The sequence below is a fragment of the Gasterosteus aculeatus genome, chromosome 18 (genome assembly GCF_964276395.1).
Source record: "Gasterosteus aculeatus chromosome 18, fGasAcu3.hap1.1, whole genome shotgun sequence".
Taxonomy (NCBI): domain Eukaryota; kingdom Metazoa; phylum Chordata; class Actinopteri; order Perciformes; family Gasterosteidae; genus Gasterosteus; species Gasterosteus aculeatus.
Window position 1 is genome coordinate 16,085,865 of NC_135706.1, and position 15,118 is coordinate 16,100,982.

Here is a 15,118-nt window from a genome sequence, read left to right on the forward strand (position 1 = left end):
TGTGTAGGAAGTGAGCCGTCCGTCAGCAGGCAGGCTGTGGGCCACACGGTCTCCAGGTTAGTTGTCATGAAGAATCCATCAGCACAGAGCTTGGCATGGATATCTGCGTCACCGCAGACGGGATCCATAAACCAGCTTACCCAAGATTAACCTGTATGCGCAGGCCCGCACACTCACAGAGGTGCACGTATGCATGCACATATATGCATACACACTCAGCCGGCCTGCAGGTGATACCGTGCTGTACGTACTTCTTACTGCACGCTCCATTTCTAAAACATTTAAAAGTGTACTTTACTGCATATTTCACAATACAGTTCTTTCTGAACATGTATATTGTTCACTGACAGCACCGCCTCTGTCAACCACTTGAGGCCTCAAGGCACAGACGGTGCATATTATACATGTGTTACAATATGGAATTCAGGGGAAGTTCACTGTAAAGTTTCCGTTACGTTTGTTCAGCGGAGTGTTGTGCGACTCGTCTGCACTTCTTGGTTCTGGCCTGAATGTCGCTGCGTGAACTGTGAACGGCGCGTCGGCCTCCGTTAAGTGAAAAACAGCAGGTCAGCGTCTCTCTGCACTTTCACCATTGACTGAGGCTTCCTGCTGGGGATGCTCACCGTGGAGCTGCTACTTAACTGACCTTCTGACTCGTCAGGTGGATGACACTGGCCTGGTTTCCAACGTGTGAAGACATCGGAGGATTGGAGAGCGGATTTCAGATGGCACCCACGTTGACCACACCCCCTTTACACTCCGAGGGCTTCATTGAAAAAGTCGAACAATGTGAACACGCCCTGAGATCTTTGGCTGCCTGCTTTCCGATCACGTCTGAAGCATCACCTTCACCCTTTGGACCCGTCTTATGCTTTAAATCTCTTAACCTCTCCCCCTGAAAGAGTCCCTAACCCACTCTTCCTCTTTTTAGCTTGTTCCCCATTCAACCGTTCCCACACGTAGAAGTTAATTAAGAGATTACAGTGAGCCCGTTAGCCGAACGTGCCTCCACTCTCCTTCGTCCATCCCCTCACTTCTTCAACACCTCATCGGCAGAAGACAGTCAGACTCCACTTGGGCCACATAACAAGCACTTCTCTACACTTTCCTAGTCCACCAGAGGAATGCCCAAGGTGCCGCTGATTTCATCGGCGACGTCACGGCTCACGGAAATTTAAGATGTGAATCTGAAAATGTTTTCGAGAGAAGGTAGAAACGGCATCAACAGCTTCAGGTCACTGGGCTGGAGCCTTTTGGTGGTACATACGCCGTAGCGTTGGTTCATTGGGGGACTTAAACAAAGAATTACGCCACATCTTTCATTGTTAACACTAAAACACTAAAAACGTTCATACATTCATCAACCTCCTGTTAATGAAAAGAGGAAAAGCTTCAACTTTTTACTTCGCCTCATACGTTGCGTGCGTGCATGATAAAATATTCTTGTGTTACGGCATTTTATTATCAAGGGACTCTTTCAAATCATTCTGGGCTTGTATATTACGTTGTGAACCATCATTTCTTCTCTGTATTGGGGTCGGTGCTCAAACCGGTTGATGCTGATTTCCTCTCCGTTGAAGCTGCTGCCTTCTACTTCAGCACAACTAACAATTCACCACATACAAACGGGCCTTCCCGTTTCTGCGACGGCACACGGCATTTCAATCCTCCGCTTTCCGCCTTCGCACCCTCAGAGTGGTCCCGGAGTGCTCGGCGGCGTGGCTCATGACACGGCGCGCACGCACAAAGACAAACCCCCAACGGTATTTCCAATCAGTTTTAACCCTGACCTCAGTAGAGAACTTTGCTGAGTAGTAGCGTAAGCCCCCGCTAAACTCTTCAACAGCCACTAATGAGATTCGCTGACGTGCCCCGCGCTGTAAGCCACCCTGCAGCGCTCCGAGAGGCCGCTCCGCGGGCCACTGTCTCCATGACACATAGAAAACCTAAATGACTGATTAGAATTAGAAGAATAGGGGAAATGGTTGAGTTAAACCCCGAGTCGCATGTTGCGTTATTAACTATCTCATCTTATCTTATTTGTAAAAACATTAGAGTCACAGGACGACAAACCGTTTTTGTAATCGTTTCCATCTTTAAATTGAACTTGAACACGGTGTTGTGTTTTATCATCGTTACATAACTTTCTGACCTTATTCGACTATGAGCATGTTCAAGATGTGCATCGATAAAGGAGACTATGAAAACAAAATCATTAAAGGGAAATAAATCATTCAAAAATAGCATGTATTATTTGTACAGAGAAATGACTGCAGCCCCAGAGGTTCATTCACTCCCCAGGCATCCATGTTCCAACGTTTGGCAAAAAGATGCTTCTGCTTTCCTGACCTGTCATGACTGAGGGCAGCAAGCTGCTGTGCTAAAATAAACAGGAAGTGAATCGCAATATCTGTGACTGAGCTTCCTGTATGATACAGAGAAGTCGAGACCTCACTGACACCACTGTCTCATGTAAACAGACACACAGACTTGCATCATGAAATGTCTCTCAGCTGGGACCAAACATTTATAAGCAGTCTGTCCCCCCCGAGGAGTCCGGGACCCCTCGGGGGGCAAATTGAATCTGAGACGTAGGTAAAAGATATCAAAGCAGATTATTAAGACTTTAGTTGACCTGTGGATATATTAAATATATATTCGTGGCTGGACTACCAGTGACAGGCACTTGATAAATACAAATAATGCATATATAGAGTACATAGTTTTTGTTTGTATATACTTGTTTATAGCATAGATTTTAAGAAGGTTTTCTATGTAAAAATCTCACTAAAATATTTCTTCGTTCATGTTACAAATTCCAAGTACAATGTATGGCAGATAATGTGTTCAGCCAATGTGGCCCCGAGCTCGAGATAAAATGACGAGAATCCATTGCAGATGCTTGTGCTCCAAAAGACAAGAAATGTACTTGGGTCGTCGGTATCTTCTCTCCCGTCCCTCCCGGGTCCATCGGGAAGCTCTCAGGTGGCGTGAAGGCGCCACAGGGCCATCTGCTGGATGTCAGGAGACGACCCGCATGAGACGCACCTCGCTAGGCGGCGCTCTCGTCCCGTCTTCCACTGTTTCCCACAGACAGACGGCACTGAATGTTTGCTGCAGCTGTGTTGAGTAAACCGTGTCATCTAGGAGCCAACTTGGTGATTTCATCCTTTAATGTGGCAAATGAGTAAAGTGCACTAATGAAAAGGCGGCAACCAGGACAACATGAATTCATTAAGTGGAGGTATTTATGGATCATTGACATTTTGTAGTTATCTGCTTTTTTTTCTCGTCTTTCCGACCTGCGACCTTTATTATGATGTTGCCACAGTGACACCTCACAACAAGCTTTGTTTTGAAGCCGCGGCGGCGATGCCAAAAGGCTGAAAGAGGTGTCTTTGTGTGTGCGCATTCCTCAGACCGTTGTAGTGGATCCTGATTATTGACTTTGTTCATGTGCACATTTCCATCTGCAGCCTGTTTACTGACAGCACGAGTGGCCTAAGCCATAGAAAATGCTGCAGCGACACATGAAAATGACCCAACTCGATGGAAAAAGTCACAACTCGCAACTTTACAAACTGTCCGACTAATGAAACATTAGTTTCTCCGCCGCCGGATTAAAGTAACCAGAAATTAACCAGTAAACTAGCTGTAAATAAAGTAAGATCAAGTTGAAAAACTGAAGCACGTCTGCATAAACAATCTCACACGTTCACACATTTGTCTGCAACTTCCAAGTCCGAAAATGTTCATATAATATATTAGTAACAATAAACCGATACTTTGAAAGTTCCTGCTTTTCAGGAAAAGTATTTATTGCACTGAATTGTTTGCTGTTGCCCCATAAATATTTGCTTTGTGTTGTATAATGAGATCCTTTCCTGTTTGGAGACGAGCGGAAACTTGATAGTCGATTGACGAAATTACACAACAGGGAATATCTTCCATTAAATATATTTCTCACTGGTGCTTTGCTGTGTAGAAGGAGAGAAATTGACTGAGTCTGTTTGAGCAGTTTGCATTGAAATATGTTTTTCATGCATAATTGACCATGCGGACTGTAGATTCAATATGTATGTTACCGGTACTCATCTCAGAGTTAGTATTATACGTCCAAGTAGTTCCTCCAACATCCAGCATCTTTAATAGATGCATAAAAGACACACGCGGCTTGGGTTTAAACATAGAAACTGAGCTGTAAAGTTTCCAGAGAAGTTGGAAGTTGTCTACCGTCAACTTCTCGTAATTTCTCTTCTCGGAGTTAAAACAGAAGCAACGTGCTCTTCTGCGAAATCGCTTCCTGATCCGAGCGCTTCACCGGTAAATTTCACAGATACAAGCTGATAGTGTCACTGCCACGTGTACTGAGAATAACTGCAGTATACAAAATGTTCCAATTGACTTCTGTTGGCATCAAGTAAAACGCCCGTCTTCATTCGTCACATTCACGTTTCACAACTTTTGAAAAGGGCTTTCCACAAACTGCTGCTAGCGACACTCGTCTCATAGCCTGTAGGCCTTGTAGGGGGGGGGGGGGTGAGTAGTAATAAACTCTTTACGTTTGGTCACAGGCTTATTCAAGGACACCAGATTCAAACCCAAGTATTAACCGGCCAGTTTCGCCACGCGTCAGTTTCAAGGTTCATGGAAGGAGTTCAAGTGTTCACATCTGCTGCTGGTGGTTGGATTTGGATGCGCAGCGCTGAGTGACGACAGAGAGTAAACAGCAGCGCAAACCGTCGACCCGTATCGCGCCGGAGGGTCTATGAACAGAAACTGGACCACACAAAGACAAAGAGAAACACACACACCAACAAAAGAACCAACAGCGTCTAAACACACGCCTCCGCAGATTCACACATCTGTTTCGATTTGCATTAATAGAACAACACACTTCCTGCTGTTGGAGGGTGAAGCCACATTTTCTGCAACGTCGGCGTCTGTAAGCAGCTACCAAAAAAAAAAACCCTTGTACTTTACTGAGAAACTAAAGCTAAATTTAGTTTGACAACATGTCAAATCTCATTCAAGTGAAAACAAGTTGTTGGGAAACCACGGCACACTCTACTGTTTTCTGGGTTACTTCACAGTCACAGGGGGGAAACCCGGCGTAACTTCTTCCCTTTTTTGTTCCTGTTCCCTGAAACTTCATACATCAAATACTGCCTCACTTCTCCTGGAAAGCTTTAAAACAGAGTTTGTTTCTTGAGCCTCATCCTTCAAACCCTGGAAAGTAAACAGAGACGAACATCCTCCACGAAGCTGCCAGACGGTTCATATGCAGCAATGTTGCAATCGTGTCTCAACCCATTCTGTGGTTTGTTCTGTTCGGCGCTTAATGCTACTGGTCGATTTTAGCTTTCAGCGGCATGCACTTAAAATCCTAACCCTAAAAAATATCCCAACACCCAGACTCAGCAGGTCACCTGGATGTTAGTTGGACTGGTGCTGAGGGGAATAACTTTCTATGAAGCTGCAAAATCCCACTTCAACTTTAGAAATGGATGTTGTACAACAATCGGTAAAGCTTTGTCATAAGGGAGCCAAGATGAAGCAGCTTCTCGTCTCCTCCCTCTGTGGCTTCTCAGCTCGCTCTCCATCACCGGGCTTCCAGCTGGAGGAGAAGAGATGTAGAAACAGAGAAAGACGGAGCAGAAATAAAGGGCACAGCTGAGATTAGTAACTGGAGGATGAGTAAAGGGGAAAACAAGGGGAGTTTAGATGCGTGAGAAAAGAGGAACGAACAGGCAACAATGAGTCATCCAGCAGCCCAGAGCACTAATGTAGTCCTCCACAGACTTATTAAAAGAAATCTTATTATGTCAGCTTGTTCGCATTGCTTGCTTTCCAGATCTTAAGCTATTTAATCATCTAGGATAACATACTTTTATTTCATTTAACTCATTCATTCTGTTGCTGGTGTGCTTTTAAAACACTGAAATGTCCAGTTTAATAACAACAGTTTGAGAAAATCCCTTGTTTAGTTTAACAGCCAGATTTCTACCACTAACTAACAGTGTTGTAAATATGAAGTGACTCTGCCAGGTGTTAGTGTTAGCTTAGCTGTTAGCTTGATTTTCTCATTCTCCGTGCAAAGCTAAGCTAACTATCTCCTAGCTGAAGCTCCATATCTTCCATGGCAGCTGTGAGTGGCATCCATCTTCTCATCCAACCGTCGACAACAAAGGGAATGAGGGACTTTCCAAAATGTTCAACTATTGATTAAACTGTAGAGCAAAACCAGGACTAAACTTCGCTCCACTGTAAACAGTCTCTTATAAGATGGATTTAGTGGTGAGCTGGAAGTCATCTTGGTGCAATTTTAGCATCTAGAATCTAATGGTAATTTGAACAGTAATTTAAAGTGCAAGATGTAATTTATATGTGTATTTTTGTTTTCAGGGTCACAAACAATTGATCACACCGCTGCACAAACCTGTCAACATGCACGTTTCAAACTGCTTGTCTGCTGAGAGTCCGGATAACCCTCTTTTCATAACCAAAAACGTGTTACCCATCATGACACGTCTTGGCGGCAGCACACACGCTGAATTCCGCGGGTTAGTCGTCCTTGCATGGGAAAGGGATTCTTTCTTTGTTAAGAACTGGCCAGAGAAAACCTCTCCTGGGCCCAAAGGAGGCGCTGGGGGAAATACTGAGTCACCAACAGCACGTCCACAAAGTCTCTCCCGCAACTGTCCCGAACCTTTGGTTGGACTTTTGTTTTTCATTAAAAGTGGTGTCTAGACAGAGATCAGCACAAAAAAGGCCGTCTCCTCAGCCCCCGAGGGCACGGCCTGCAAAGAGCAAGACCCCCTTGGTCCCGTGTCACTTCCAGTACCGCCGGAAATTAATGAAATTGGAGGGAATTCTTTTTTTCAAAAGTTAACACGAAAGGTGAAGGCTGGAGAAAATGATGGATGAAGCTAAATAGTATGAGAGGCTTTGGTAGAAAAACAACAAAGGCTTTATTGTACATTATTTTAAGAGTGACTGAGCAAAGTCAAAGAGGCTGAATGGAAAATTAATTGAAACATTTAATAATAACAGAGAAATGATCTGTAAGTTATCTTTGGAAACACACTGCTGCTGTGTGGGGGAGGAGGTGGGGGGGCACTGTTCATTTGAAGATGACATTAAAGATCAACAGAATACGATCACATGGAGACAGAGATAATAAACACTGTGGCAAGTACTCAATTCTGACCCTAATAACAAATGCATTTGTACTTTACTTTTCCCGTTTCAAGCCACTTCATAACTTTGCTGTATTTCAATTGCTAGGAGAATGTTGAACATTTCAACAATACATTTACACTTTAACAAAATGCTGTAAATTTACGGTGCATTTCTAACGGTATCTTACAGTATGTCATAATAACTGTAACATACAGTTAAATTTCGATGTCATGAATAAACAGTTAAAGCTGTCAATTTACAATAATAGCAGACTACCGTAATTCAACTGCATGTTACATATATTTTATGAAGTGGTGGAAATACACATACAAGTGCAGTGAATCACAATCCATCTACATCTGTTGTAGGTTAATGTGTGGAAGCCCATGTCAGCCACTGACAAACAGGTCCTGTAAGTCATCATAATGAGATACGATGATGCCTTTGACTTACAGGACATTACTATACATGCAGCTGTCACTTTTATCCAAAACGCCCATGGTTTGACATAATTTATGTGGAGTAATTGGGGATTAGGTGTCTTGCTCAGGGACACTTCAACTTGGCACAGGGAGCAGCCAGGATTCGAACCACCGACCTCGCGCTGCACGGCACACCCTCCCTTTCCCATGCGCCGCCTTCGCCGTCATTTCAGTGGCCGGAATGTAAAGATTATAAATATTTGTATTATTCAAAGTGTTCATTGCCTAATAGTAATTTGAGTGTTAATCGTGACCGACTGCTCCTGAACGTGACATCAGACGCGTAATATCAGTTCATCCAGAACACCTGTCAGTTCAACATGGGAGGAGTCTCTCATTGCCTCGTCTCTCCAAGTAGTTGGTAAGTGTTATTTGCCTTCATGATTAACGTTCTCCTTCCTTACATCTTGTTGTCTTTCTCATCTTTGTAATTTTAATATTTTATCAATGACAGTGTTTCTAAATATTTAATTTTGGTTTGTTTTACAGAGGCTCTGGATTAAGGACGCCAGCCGTTTGCTGCGGTCAATTGAAAGTGTTCCATAGCGTATTGTTGCAGTTAGTTTACCTTGTTCCTAATAATTTTATGATTCGTTTTTTTATTATTGTATACATGCGGCATATTTTGTTCTTGGTAGCAAATGCCTAACATTTTTGTCTTAAAGGCATCTAATAAACTCTAGCCACAATGACCGAAATGAGTTTGGTTGTCTTTCTTTAATTTGTAGGAAATTAAATGCAAAAGTATACGGTTATAAGTAAACGGTAACATTCTGGTATTTATAACACAAAAACAGTAATCGTATGGTAACAAACTGTAATCCAATATACGTCAACATACCGTATATTACGGTAGGGCACTGTAAATAAAGCAGTAAGTTACTAGCGTCAACTGACAGTAAATTGCAGTTAATTCACAGTAAAATTGGTTCAAGTTTACGGTAACATACAGTAATTAATTTTACGGTAACATAGTGTAAAAAAACATTTACGGTATTATACCGTAAAATAACGGTAAATTCCTGGCGTCCTTGCTGCCTGTAAAATACCGTTAATTTATGGTGACATTTTTTAGAGTGTGTGTAATCAGCAAAGTTGTTAATTACATACGAAACATATAATGAGCTTCTTGAAATATTCACACTTTAAGTGCATTTTGCCTGCTTGGTGATAAAACTTGGGCTCTAGTAATACCAATAATTAATAATTAATAAAGTGTTTTAGAACATGGCATGCAACTATACATTAACAGTTTGTTGGATTTTTATAATATACAAACAAAAGCAATTGAAAAAAAGGCATAAGGGTAAGTTATGTTAAGTTTCTACAACTACTTATTTTGTGCATTATACTTTAACAAGGACCCGTTGTTGCTCACAGTTGATTTTAGAAAAGATGTTGATGTTAATCTAAAAAATCAACAAACTGCAAGTTGAATTTCATTAGAAATCCAAAGGAAAAACAGATTTTTGTTGTTTCTCTCATCATCATTGAGTCAATGGTCCTCACTGTATTTCTTTCGTTTTTAAATGTTATATTATATTCCCTTGAACGGCTTCCGCATTAACAACAGCATCCATGTTCCCTTTTTTTGCAGACAGTGCACATGTTTCTGGAAGCAAATGCATAAAGAAGTGGATTCATGAAGCTATTTACAAACACAAGTGCTCCAACAGTGTTTTGGATGTTCGTGGCAGACTTCAACATGTTGTCATCATTGCGTGAAATAGCTGCAACCACGAGCATATTCGTGATGTGATACGGCATCCACAGCACAAAAAAGGTCACGATGATAATTGTGAGCAGTCGTGTCGTCTGTGGGTTGGTAAAGAACGCCGCCTCGTTCACTTTTCTCTGCAGGCTGATGTACGAAAATACCACAATCGTTATTGAAACAAATCCTGGCAGAGACTCAGTCAGCAGCACAGCCACCTGCTGGGCCGGAGAGGAGTAGTGAGGACCGCAGGTGGTCCAGTGGTCGACGGTGGTCGGGTGTTGAATCACTAAAGAAGGGACGGACAGGATCATCGCAGTCAGCCACAGGAGGACCAGCATCCTCTTCCTTCCAACCTGACTGAAGCATTTCTGCAGCTTCACCACCTGTAGGTAGCGCTGGACACCGAGCGCCGTCACGGTCAGCAGGCTGCCATAAAGGCTGCAGTAAACTTGATATGTCAGAAGCTTACAGGTCACCAGGCCGAAGGTCCAGCTGTACAGCAAAGTGTAAATCCACAGGGGCAGAGTGAGCAGGCAGAGAAGATCTGATACGGCCAAATTCATCACCAAACTCTGGCTCAGACTGGACAGGTGCTGCCAGTTTGGTCTGAGGACGATCACAGCGATGTTTCCAGGTACTCCCAGCAGGAAGCAGAGGGACAACACCAACGCAGGGATCAGACTGGTGGAGACCCAGGCGACAAGAGGTGGATGTCCATCAGAGGAGGAGATGTTAGACGGGACAACAGAGTTGAGATCTTCCATTCTGAAGACTCGCTGGCAGGAAAACCAAACACTGTTCACTGAGCGATTGAGGAAGAAAACTGTGTCAGTTTGTCAGAGGAACAAGATATCGTCATTTGATGTGTTCACAGAGGAACGAATAACAGATGCACTAATAGATGCTAAGGAACTAACATCTTACCCGGGTTTCACAAGCTCTATTTTGGTTTTGCATGATAGCATCATCATTATCTGAGGCAGTATCACGTATTTTGTTTCCTGCATATAGACCTGTCACATCATCAACTCAATGGAAAAAGCAAAGACTCCTCAAACCCAGCAGACTCCGTCAGCCGCACGGCCACCTGCTGGTGCTCAAGTGGTCGAAACACTAAAGAAGGGACGGACGGGATCATCGCAGTCAGCCGACCCGATTGAAGCATTTCTGCAGCTTCACCACTCACAGTCAGCAGGCTGCCGTAAACGCTGCAGTGAACCAGATATGTCAGAAGCTTACAGGTCACCAGGCCGAAGGTTTCAGCTGTACAGCAAAGTGTAAATCCACAGGGGCAGAGTGAGCAGGGAGAGAAGATCAAATACGGCCAAATTCATCACCAAACTCTGGCTCAGACTGGACAGGTGCTGCCAGTTTGGTCTGAGGACGATCACAGCGATGTTTCCAGGTACTCCCAGCAGGAAGCAGAGGGACAGCACCAACGCAGGGATCAGACTGGTGGAGACCCAGGTGGTAAGAAGTGGATCTCCATCAGAGGAGGAGATGTTAGACGGGACAACAGAGGAGTTGAGTTCTTCCATTCTGCAGACTCGCTGGCAGGAACACCCGCTGGTATCTGGTGTCTGTTATACTGTCCTCTGAGCAGGTTATGGGGGGGAAACTGCGTCTAAGGAACAGTATGTTCACCTTTGCTGTATCCAAACAGGAACAAGGTACAAAGATACTGTTTGATGTTAAAAGTTACCGTGGCTAGACCTCTCAAATACCACTAAAGCTCCGGAAAGATCTACAATGTCACCTGACAAAAAGTCTTTATGTCTAAAGCCCCAGATAGACACTCTCCAAATGAAGCTTTTGTTGGTAAATCTCTTTGTAAATAACTTAATATGAATGAATATACGCTGCACGTACTCTGCAGCCACAGCCAAGGACAAGGGCTGCAGCGTGTCCTCCGCTCTGCAGAGAGGCTGATTGGCTGCAATCTGCCGTCCCTGCAGGACTTGTTCGCTTCCAGGTCTCTGAAGCAGCTAAAAAGATCATAGCCGACCCCTCTCACCCCGGACAAAACCTGTTTGTGCCCCTTCCATCTGGCAGGAGGCTGAGGTCCAGCAGGACTAAGACCCCGGCACGGGTCCACTTCTCGGGCTACGACGCCGACAAAAGCCCGCCGGACGGCAGCGGGGACGAGAAGGTGGTTTACCGGTTTTGTCCGGTGTCCAACCAGTCGGAGCATTTGATGTACCAGCGCTGTGACGCTCAGCAGGGGGCGGCAGGTGCAGGTGTTTACCTTCGTCTGAGGCAGGAAGTGGGAAACGGCGGCGGGAAAGGGAAGTGGCGGCGCAGGGTGGTTGGGGTGTTTTCAGGCCACCGCTGGGTGGAGGTGGACGGAGGTGGACGGAGGGATTTCAATGTCGCAGTGAGGATCACGGCAGCCAAATATGCGCAGATCTGTCACTGGATCCATGGAGATCCAGATCTCTGTAAGGAGGTTTGACTGCTCTTCGGGGGCCCGTCCGGGCTTCTGTGTTTTTAACTAAAGAGTCTCACGTGCAGTTCTCAACTTTTACATATTGGTTGAATGTTCACTTAAACTTTAAATCTGGAAAGAAATGATTAGTTGTGTTTGTGCGTGTGAGTTTGAGTGGTGAATGAAAACTGTCACAACAAGCAGCAGGAGAGCACCTTGTTAACCTCTTGGTGTACTGCATGCAAACGTCCTAGCATTGTTTCTTAAGGCTTCTCACTGTGACCAGCCTTAATAAACAACGCTTAATAAAAAAATTACTAACCAGCTTCTGATCTCCTTCTTAATACCTCATTTTTGGTTCTTTTATTTATGTGTATTTATATTATGTGTATCCATTATTTTGCTTTGAAAGGCTACTGTTACGCACTTTATTTGTTGCACTTTTTTGTTTGATAATGAAAAATATTTTTCCACAGCAATAGTTTTCTGGTTGAATGTTCAGCTCAAGTCTAGAAGGCCCCACAAGTCATCAGCAGATGAACATGAATCAGAATAAGTTCAGACAGACCACCCAAAAATCCACTAGAATGCATGAAATAACATCTACTTAAACCAGAATGTCCTGGGGGTGGACCTTCAGCTGTGTCTGCTTCTCAGAATGTAATCAATGTTGTCCATCTCCAGCAGGCCGCCCCTATCAACCACTTTAGGTCCCACAAACCACCAGAATGCAGCGTACAACATGGGTACTACGCCAAGTGAATTCCAATTTCCTTATATTTGAGCCACCAACGTGTGTGGCTGCGTGCGCGGCAAAATTTTGGTCACCCCCGACAAAATCTCACTCCAAGGTCTTTTGAAAAGTTGGCAGCTCTGGCCTTCATTTGAATACTTAGCAAACATTATTTATCCACGTTCTTTCTGTTGGCGAGAGAAGGAGCTCTGAGAGTATTGGGATGCGTCCTGGTGCAGTATGACTCCACACCAGCAGAGGGCACAACAGGGGCAACGTCTCCACTCAATACTGCCTCTGGTTACAGACTGAGAGGTATTTACAAAGAAGGCGGGATTTTTTGGTTACGTCTACTTGCCTTTTTACAACTGCATTGTTTGACATAACTAAAAATATATTATACACTTTTGTCACAAAATAAAGGTTAAAGAATATATGTATTATCAATTATCATTTAAAACAGTCCAAAATGCATAAATACATTTGAATACAGTTCATACATTTTTTATTTTTTTTTGAACAACCTTTTTAAAATGTTCTTCGACATACTCCATGCACATTTTTTCTTGCAATTACTTAGTGAACCTCATGCAGAAAAGGCTGAACCACCACAACACCAACACAGAGGCCCCGTTGGGTGGAGTCAAACCCGAATCGTCGGTCTGGGAGGCGACACCACTGCGCGCCCTCAAAGGTCTGTGGTTAGAATTAACTTATGACTCCATTTTAGAATATTTTTTTCCAAATGTAGGTTTTCTCACTATTGTGTCCCCTCATATGACTATAGTAAGAATTTCATGACTTTTTTGCAAAATATTTTGAGGGATTTTTAAAACGTTTTAACATGTACTTGCTCATACTAGATAAACATTTCTTCTTACAATTATTCGAGTGAACCCCGTGCAGCATTGGGCTTCACCACCGAACACAGAGGTGCCGTTGAATACAAACCGTCGGTCTGGGAGGCGACAGTGTGAACCACTGCACCAACGTGCCCCCTGAATATTTAATTCACAGCTGCAAAATAAAAACTACACCAGCTGCCATTGTCCAACTGTCTGCAATAGACCGCCAACTAGACACACACTAAATAACCTTTTAAAAAATGTAAAAGTAAAAGCATAAGAAAATGATGAACAAATTATCAAAAAAAAACAAATATTCATTTGCAAATGATTTAAATGTTTAAAAGTTTATTTTTTACAAAATGATTTAACAGCTCTGTCCAAGGACCAGTTGTGTTCAGCTCACAGTTGATTTGAGGAAAGATGTTGGATAATCTAAAAAATAAATGATTAAACTTCAAATTGGATTTTAGTATAGTTTCCAAAGAGTAAAAATCAGTTGTTTCTCTGATCTGTTGAGATCAGAGAAACAATGGTGGTCAACAAGTCAACAAACAAACAATGGTGGTCAACAAGTCAATAACCTCACTGGTATGTGTTTTTTTGTAAACGGCGAGCGTCCGCATTAACCAAAATATCTAAGTTCCCCTTTTTTTGCAGACAGTGCAGATGTTTCCAGAAGCAAATGCATAAAGAAGTGGATTCATGAAGCTATTTACAAACACAAAGACTCTACTTATTCTTCGGCTGTTCGTGGCAGACTTCAACATGTTGTCATCATTGCGTGAAATAGCTGCAACCACGAGCATATTCGTGATGTGATACGGCATCCACAGCACAAAAAAGATCACGATGATACTTGTGAGCAGTCGTGTCGTCTGTGGGTTGGTAAAGAACGCCGCCTCGTTCACTTTTCGCTGCAGGCTGATGTACGAAAATACCACAATCACTATTGAAACAAATCCTGGCAGAGACTCAGTCAGCAGCACAGCCACCTGCTGGGCCGGAGAGGAGTAGTGAGAGCTGCAGGTGGTCAAGTGGTCGACGGTGGTCGGGTGTCGAAACACTGAAGAGGGGACGGACAGGATCATCGCAGTCAGCCACAGGAGGACCAGCATCCTCTTCCTTCCAACCTGACTGAAGCATTTCTGCAGCTTCACCACCTGTAGGTAGCGCTGGACACCGAGCGCCGTCACGGTCAGCAGGCTGCCATAAAGGCTGCAGTAAACTTGATATGTCAGAAGCTTACAGGTCACCAGGCCGAAGGTCCAGCTGTACATCGAAGTGTAAATCCACAGGGGCAGAGTGAGCAGGCAGAGAAGATCTGATACGGCCAAATTCATCACCAAACTCTGGCTCAGACTGGACAGGTGCTGCCAGTTTGGTCTGAGGACGATCACAGCGATGTTTCCAGGTACTCCCAGCAGGAAGCAGAGGGACAGCACCAACGCAGGGATCAGACTGGTGGAGACCCAGGCGACAAGAGGTGGATGTCCATCAGAGGAGGAGATGTTAGACGGGACAACAGAGTTGAGATCTTCCATTCTGAAGACTCGCTGGCAGGAAAACCAAACACTGTTCACTGAGCGATTGAGGAAGAAAACTGTGTCAGTTTGATCGTCATTTGATGTGTTCACAGAGGAACGAATAACAGATGCACTAATAGATGCTAAGGAACTGAAATCTTACCCGGGTTTCACAAGCTCTATTTTGGTTTTGCATGATAGCATCATC

The 15,118-nt window shown here is 43.8% G+C and overlaps 2 protein-coding genes across 2 annotated transcripts; both read right to left on the reverse strand.

Moving 5' to 3' along the window:
• Nucleotides 1-8,421: 8,421 nt before the first annotated feature.
• Nucleotides 8,422-10,489, reverse strand: LOC120808415 (leukotriene B4 receptor 1-like). Its single transcript, XM_078093746.1, has one exon. It carries the CDS (start codon nucleotides 10,143-10,145, stop codon nucleotides 9,228-9,230), a length of 918 nt encoding a protein of 305 aa, XP_077949872.1. The 5' UTR covers nucleotides 10,146-10,489; the 3' UTR covers nucleotides 8,422-9,227.
• A 3,223-nt stretch (nucleotides 10,490-13,712) lies between these two features.
• LOC120807818 (leukotriene B4 receptor 1-like) lies at nucleotides 13,713-15,013 on the reverse strand. The gene has a single exon (XM_040160211.2). The coding sequence runs from the start codon at nucleotides 14,926-14,928 to the stop codon at nucleotides 14,023-14,025; it is 906 nt and encodes a 301-aa protein (XP_040016145.2). The 5' UTR covers nucleotides 14,929-15,013; the 3' UTR covers nucleotides 13,713-14,022.
• Nucleotides 15,014-15,118: the final 105 nt, after the last annotated feature.